This window comes from Anarrhichthys ocellatus, unplaced genomic scaffold (genome assembly GCF_004355925.1).
Source record: "Anarrhichthys ocellatus isolate YVR2014 unplaced genomic scaffold, GSC_Weel_1.0 scaffold10, whole genome shotgun sequence".
NCBI lineage: Eukaryota > Metazoa > Chordata > Actinopteri > Perciformes > Anarhichadidae > Anarrhichthys > Anarrhichthys ocellatus.
The window spans coordinates 1,031,578-1,039,342 of record NW_022280040.1 but is presented as its reverse complement, the minus strand read 5'-3'; the positions used below and the strand labels follow the sequence as shown (position 1 = coordinate 1,039,342).

Genomic DNA, 7,765 nt, shown 5'->3' with positions numbered 1-7,765 from the left:
CAACCGATTTATTCGATTATTTTCAATTCAAATAACTTTCAAATCATTACAGTATGCGCCTATGGAATGAAAGCTTCGAAACATAAATTCTGAACACATCATAGAACAGATTTTGTCAGACCATTTGAGCAATGAGAAGCAGGTGGAGTGCAGAGCAAGGTTGAGAGGTGTGCACACAATACACACTCCCATACACACACACACACACACACACAAACTGCTTTGTTCCCCGGGGTAGACCACGGAGCCGTCAAAACCACTCTGATTCTGAATTAGCTCTGATTGGCTGTCATTGCAGTGTGTCCCACACAGCTGAGACCACTCAAAACCACACACACACACACACACATACACACACACACACGCACTCACACAAACACACTTTTATGGTCTGGGTATCATGTTTCACTAAACTGCTGAGTTCTCTAGGCTGTAACTAGGGCTGTTTTAGGAGCTGTGGTTGAGTATAAATGTGTGTGTGTGTGTGTGTGTGTGTGTGTGTGTGTGTGTGTGTGTGTGTGTGTGTGTGTGTGTGTGTGTGTGCTCACATCTGTCTATATGACTGCAGTAAATGCATGTATTATATTTATTCAAATTTTCAGATGGCTTGGCAGTTTGTCCTGCCTTTTGCAACCTTTTGATATTCTCTGAGGAGCTATAGGCTAATACATTTTGATATATTTCACATATTTCACAACAACAATCTACCCGAACATCAGTTCAGCACAGTTCAGTATCTGGTGAAATGGTTCTGTGTCACCACCGCAGAATTCATGCAAAAAGTCTTGGATCTGTTGAGTGAACATCTCAAGAGAGAGTAAAGGAAAGCATTTGTTTTGACATTGTACTCATCTATTTAATTAAGAAATTATACAGATGTTCACATAAACGTTGCTCTGACACCGCAAGCATGCATGCTAAGTAAAAAGCGGGTCCAAAAAAAGCAGACCCGCCCACCTCCAAAGGGATTCACAGTGCCAGCAAAGACTTGTGTGGCTAAATCAGTGGGGTATACCAGTCTTGCTAGCTCAGTTGGGGTTGGATGTCCATCCAACAAGCCTACTTCTCTGGTTAGAAATGTGTCTTGGTAAGCATCATTCCTATTCTGAAACTCAAGCTGGGAGCAGCAAAAATAAGCAAAACAGAAAGTGGGAGGAGGTGTAAAAAGAAAAAAAAGAAAATATTCTATTAAAATGTGCAAAACCAAAGCTGGATTCCATCTATAGAGGCCTCGGTGTCACGTTTCTCTACGAAAAGCAGCACATCTATCCAACTGAGTGCCACTAAGAACGGAAAGCAGTGCTCTCTAAGAAAGAGCCACGTGCAGTAACATGCATGAACACACTCATCAATGCACGTGGCCATGCACGTAATATGTGCGTGTGTGTGTGTGTTGTAGGATCCATACAGGATCCTACACAGGCATGCCAAGTAATCTCAGGAATCAATTTCTCTTCTAGTGCGGCGTGGCTCTTTTTTATTGGTGATGCATGACTAACCTCTACTGGCGATATACAAGGCTGCACTCATGATATTTATAGGTACAACTCCCAACCAACAACCTAATGTGTGCCCACTGGTGGTTTGGTCACTAGTTCTCAATGCACCAAACTTTTCACAATGATTTTTACAGTAATTAGCTGTATTACACCTTATATTTACTCCAAATAGTAAGTAATTAAGTATGTGATCTTTGAAAATAGTTCCTTCTCACCATCCTGTCTTTCAAACATTTACCACAAACCACTAATAAAATGTCTGGAGCTGGAGAAATGCACATGTCTTATTCTAGTTTTTGAAGGGTTCAGCTTTTATGTTTGACATCATAAGACTTTTAGACAGAATTATGATTTAAGCAAACATTTGACATCTTGGTTGGCACTTCAGGCTGTTTTTCAGCTCTGCAGAACTCAAGTTCAGTTGAGCGCCAACATCAACATATTAACCATGTATATCACATAACTGAAGCGGCAATGAAAACAAAAGAGGAATCCACATGGTAAACACAATGGACCATAGTAAACGGTTCAAACAGGCAAATATGGGACAAAGGAACATCTCCGTCAAAGTCCTGGGAAAATGTTAGGGAATGTGGGGACATTTGCTTATTTTTTTTCCCCTCCCCCTACAGCAGTGTCAGCAGCACTGCTTAAAGCCATGGCTTACATAGATAGTATTGGCTGTTGGATGTAGCATTGAATAAATTGTAAGCCCCACTTAGCCTCAGCGAACCTTGATTTAGACACAATGTATACCGGTGAGAATAGATGGGAATGATATATGAAGACGAAAACGAATTTTATATGTATGGTGGTGAAGAAGAAAATCCTCAGTGTTTCTTCTTTGTTGTATGATCTTTGCTGTATAGAAAATCACATCAACTGAAACTTTACTCTATTTGCTTTTATTGTATTGCAGTTACTAAACCAGAACAATATACAATCTGAAAAAACACAGTCAGTAGGCACACAGTGGTAGGAAGCTGCCACCAGACAGCTCTCTTTCCACCACACAAGCAACCCCTTACTAAATTGAACACAAAGCCAACCCAAGGCTCCAATTTTAGTTTAAACAACTAATGTTTTTCATGTTAGACAACACTTGAATTTAAATGACAAAATTCCACACTTTCATGGATGGTTCATGGATTATATGGAGCAGCATTGCCTCCAGGGGCCAATAACAGAGATTTGTTTGGGACCAATTTGATGGTCTATTAAACCACATTATTCTGTTCAGCCTTGGTTTACACTGCACCTTTAAACCCATTTGCAGTGTCTTGCTAAAATAACACAAGTGCCACTAGGGGTCACCATTTGTGAGGTTTTAAGCTATCCTGTTGCACATTTGGTTTAAACGAGTTCATGAGGGAAGCTTGTTATGGGTGCAATATGAATGGCCTTCGAGGTTGGTGAATGGATCTTAAGTTAAATTGTATTTACCTCTGGTTAATGCGAGACTACTTGTTATTACAGAACAATGTGCTAAGCAAACAGCTGTGGATATTTAGTCTTTTCAAGCAAAGTGTTGAAATAATACTGGCAATATTAATCTATGATTATACAGAAAACATTTATGCTATTAGATTTTAAGCCAAGGCCTTCTATTTTAAATACTGATTTATTTTGCTGCATATTTTTCTGAAGATTCTCTGTGCAAATCAAAAGCTATGTGAGGTCCAAATGTACCTCAGCTGGAAGGAACCATAGGGTGAGATAGACGGGAACTCATTTCAATCCACGAGAGTCAACCCTTCCTCAGCAGCTCTCTGAATTTTAATGGAAAACTTCAGCAAAATTACTAGCACATAACAACAGCCATCAACAGAAGTTTAGCATATTGTTTTGCAGTTTGTATCTGACGTTGTTGCTGTTCAAGTTGTTAACCTTTCCTCTCATTCATATGTCCTTCCTTCTCTTTGCATTAAGTTCTTAAAACAGTCATCCAACCAGTTCTAAACAGCAGCACTTCATTGGTTTGTTTGGCTATCAATTGAAATAATCTGAGGCTTTGACATGAATGCTGCCTCTGTTTATCAGTTATGGGTCACATGACATTAACACTGGCTGCTTTGTTTTTGTGTAATGATGTCACATGAACGTCATGTATCTTCATGCTGCAAATGTTGTGTTCATTTTCTGGCCCTAAAAGAGTTACTCAGTTGAGTAATTATAAAAATTAGACAAAAAAAAAAGCACAAAATTGTATTAGAATTTAAAGAAATTTGAACAAATTTGGTAAAATGGTGGTCCTGGCATCATCATATCTCCCAGATCAACACTGTGAGCAACAGCACGTTTCCCCCATATGTCTGTAGGGAGGTGGTCCTTTTATTCACACTGAAACCAAAATACTACCTCCATGTCACACCACGCCCTTCAGTGTATCTCTCAGGTGCTGAAAGTGTGAAACCTGCATACAAATTTGGATGTGGCAAATGATTTAGGCTTTTGTTAACTCACATTAGCATAAAACAATACAGACAATACATTAATACAGTGCTAAACTGGAACAGCTGGTTTGTGAAGGCATCGTTGCTGCTGGGAACAAAGTAGTATGCATAGAACTAGTTATTTCATTTTGATGGCACTTGCCTGATTGAAGCGGTGATATGCAAATGAATAGGAAGTCAACTGCAGTGTGCGATACCTTCTGACATTCCACAGAACCGCCGCTGACGGAAATACCTTAAATCCTGTTTAGCAGGCTGCAGCGTTTTAAAGGTTTAGCCCACCCAGGACAGACAGTTTCTACAAGAACAGTGGCAATAGATGTAACCTCAGGGACGTCAATGCTTTTCAAGGAGCAAATAAGTTTCAGTACCTGGGATGTATCTCAGAATTATTCCAAAGGATCTGGCTGAGGAAGTCTATCAGGGTTGAGAACATCTGCTAGGTTCTTTGAGGACTTCTTTAAGGGTTGTGGGCAACCTGCTGGTCTGCCAAGTTTCAGCACATGGGAGAAGTTATTTTTCTATACCTAACCAAGTGAGTTTGTTTAATAAAACCAAGGAGAATTCTGGCATAAAGGGCTTTCTCTCAGAAAGCCCTGAAGTCAAACTTCTTCCATGTGCCAAGTTTCACAAAGGACACTCAGGACATCCGATACTGTCAATCCCCCACCACTAGAGGGCCCAGTTTGACAACAAAAAGGAAGCATTATTATATTATTTAAAGTAGTTGTACTGTACTTTTCAAAAAAGAAATGTATTATCCATTAAGTAAGTCATTTATTTGTCATGGTGCAATACTTTTGTATTTGGTTATTGTTTCAAATAAACTAACACCACTCCTAAACTTGGTAGATAATATAGAAATGAAAGGAACCAATATAATAGTTTTGTAGTCATACTCATACAGCAATAAACTTTCAATTGAACCATTGAGCCGTTAGATCTGGGAAACGTAAGACGAAACAAAAGAACAGAAATCATGATGAATTATTAACAACAGGTGCAAGGCCCAACCTTATCAGCTGACGTGAACAAGGAAGCAGCGCCCAAGGAAAGGAAAAACCTGTTGGGTTGCTCTTCTGTTTGGGAAACCTTTGACTGGCAAAGAGAGATGCAGGTAGCAGAGCGGTAGCAGCGCTGTAGCAGAGCGGTTAAGTGTATAGTACTCAACTTCAGGGCTCGCAAAAATGATGCAAAAAATCTTTATAGGACTGGTCCTTTTAGCTTTCCTCAGTGTGGCGTGTATTGTTCTGGTTCTATATACCAACGGAGACTACAATTCAAATATTTTTCCAAAGCAACATCATATTGCAAATGGAAACCACACACGTTCCCAGGAGATAAAAGAACTTGTTCAAATGACTGCTAAAGTCCTAAATGTCACTCACGAAGAGACACAGACGCCACCCACTGAGAGCAAGCCTTTGGGACGCTGCCCTGACAACCCTCCAAATCTTGTGGGTCCATTGCTTGTGGAGTTTGATTCCAAACGGACTTTGGATGAGGTGAGAGGACTGATCGGTCATGCTCTTCGGGAAGGAGGACGGTACAAGCCAGCAGACTGTATTGCCCAACAGAAGGTAGGTGGAGGAATGGAGAGACAAATGAATAGATGAACAGAATAATTGGAACAGTTTTTTAGATACTTGGAATCTATTCAACTCAAATAAGTGTCAAAACTTGTATGTAAACTTGTAAGTAAACTTGAGTGAAGTATGTCTATTTATATAATGTAAGAACATAATGATAGGTAAATCAACAACAACTTGCAATTGAATATAATTTATTAAGGCTTCATTGGCAGAGGAAAAATATGTTTACATTGCCACGGCCATGTGAAATAAAAACAAAAAATGTATGTACAATAAGTAAAGGTCTACTAGAATACAGAAATGTGTGAACAGAGCTGTGTAGCATTGCAACAGCGTAATAAAAGATACAAATGAAGATAAGTAAAGTTTAACTTAAAAATGCTATACATATATGTTTACCTGAGTAAAGATAAGTCACAGAATAACCGATTACTGATTATAAAAAGATAAAAATAAACACTGCAGCATTTTGATAGATTCATTTAAAGGTAAGGCTTATTTTTGTATGTCCACTATGTCTATCTACAGAGATCAGCACAGTGCAAATGGTAGGTGCATTATTACACAGATGACTGACAGGTTTTGACATGGTTTTATTCGATCGGACGCAATGTTCCCGCCATGAGAGCTCACAAATCCTGCTGCTGTGTTTGCACATTGCTGTATTTCACCCTGCAAATATGGTGAAATCATTTAAGAATAATTCAAGTCTCTCACAGGCAACGCCCATGAGCCTGTCGTGATACTGGGCTTGTATTTACTTCAGTGGGGTTTTCTCGTGTGTGTATTTAACATTCAATTCTATATCCAACACATGATGACGTGTTATCCATCGTTTCATTTTTTTCTATTCTATTTACTCTTCTTTGAAAAAAAAAAAAAAAGTAAACAGAGAGGATAATAAAGTAGGCCCACCATTTTAGCTCACTTAAAAAAATACTTCCCCACATTCTATAATTCAATGCTATCAGACGTACTCATATTAAAAGGGTTTTAAGGATTTTACACACCGTATTATAAGTTTAAGTTACTAAAAGGAAAAACACCAAAATCATAATGTTTTGGTAAAAGCCAACTAACTTATTTCATTTGTTTAGGTGGCGATCATCATCGCATTCCGCAATCGGCATGAGCACCTTATTCATTGGCTGTATTACCTTCATCCTATATTGATACGACAGCAGTTGGACTACACGGTGTATGTCATCAACCAGGATGGAGAAGGCGTGTTCAACCGGGCTAAACTGATGAATACAGGCTTCGCGGAAGCAACGAAAGAATATGATTACGACTGCTTTGTCTTCTCTGACGTAGATTTGGTTCCGATTGATGACCGTAACCTCTATAGATGTTTTGACAATCCTCGACACTTGTCTGTGGCTATGGACAAATTTAGGTTCAACTTACCCTACAACAGTTACTTTGGTGGAGTGGCTTCGTTGTCTAAGAGCCAATTCTTGAAGATTAACGGCTTCTCGAACACGTTCTGGGGCTGGGGTGGGGAGGACGACGATATCTATAGACGAATTATCTACTGTGGCATGTCCATTTCTCGACCTCACACGGTGATGGGAAGGTACAGGATGGTCAAACATAGCAGAGACTTGCACAATGAGGCTAATCCAAAGAATCCTGATAAACTCAGCCAAACCCGACATACCATGGATAAAGATGGAATTAATTCTCTCAAATACACAGTCAAGGAGATTAAGAAGGATATACTGTACACTTATATCAATGTGGATATTGAGGCTCCGCTCCGCTGAAGAATGGTAAATGAATGAGGATAGAACCTGTGGCTCTTGGACTGCTGTTGACCATTGATTCATTGGTGTTTCAGTCTCAAACAAAAGGTGAACTAGAGATTGCATATTCTTAAAACCTCTCGAGCAGCTGTTTGTCTTGGTGTAGGGTTGTATGCAAACCTGTGTGTTCCTGTGTGTGTGTGTGTCTAAGTGAACTACCGTGTACATAATAAAGTAGAGAGATTCTTTCCAGTTTGTTTCTCAGGTGCTTGGGCACAATCCTTACATAACACACACATAATTCAAATGTAGAAGCACATGTTTCTTTAAAGGTATACTGTGAAGCATGGAGCTACTCTTAGTGATGGATTCAGAGACAACAGTCAACAGTTTGCTCAAGAAGAAGGAAAGATGGCGGTTTGAACAAGTGGACACATCCATTTGTTTTGTATGCATTACAAAGTAAAATATTATAT

At 39.3% G+C, this 7,765-nt stretch overlaps 1 protein-coding gene across 1 annotated transcript; it reads left to right on the top strand.

Annotated features, from left to right (window-relative positions):
• The first annotated feature begins 5,008 nt into the window (after positions 1-5,008).
• Positions 5,009-7,698, top strand: LOC116385038 (beta-1,4-galactosyltransferase 1-like). The gene is made up of 2 exons (XM_031850210.1): positions 5,009-5,532; positions 6,642-7,698. The coding sequence occupies exons 1-2, from the start codon at positions 5,140-5,142 to the stop codon at positions 7,308-7,310; spliced, it is 1,062 nt and encodes a 353-aa protein (XP_031706070.1). The 5' UTR covers positions 5,009-5,139; the 3' UTR covers positions 7,311-7,698.
• Positions 7,699-7,765: the final 67 nt, after the last annotated feature.

Bases quoted from the DNA above. Each gene is read 5' to 3' on its own strand.
- LOC116385038 (XM_031850210.1), top strand. From the start codon at position 5,140: ATGATGCAAAAAATCTTTATAGGACTGGTCCTTTTAGCTTTCCTCAGT. The intron at 5,533-6,641 runs GTAGGTGGAGGA...TCATTTGTTTAG, and splicing joins ACTGTATTGCCCAACAGAAG to GTGGCGATCATCATCGCATT.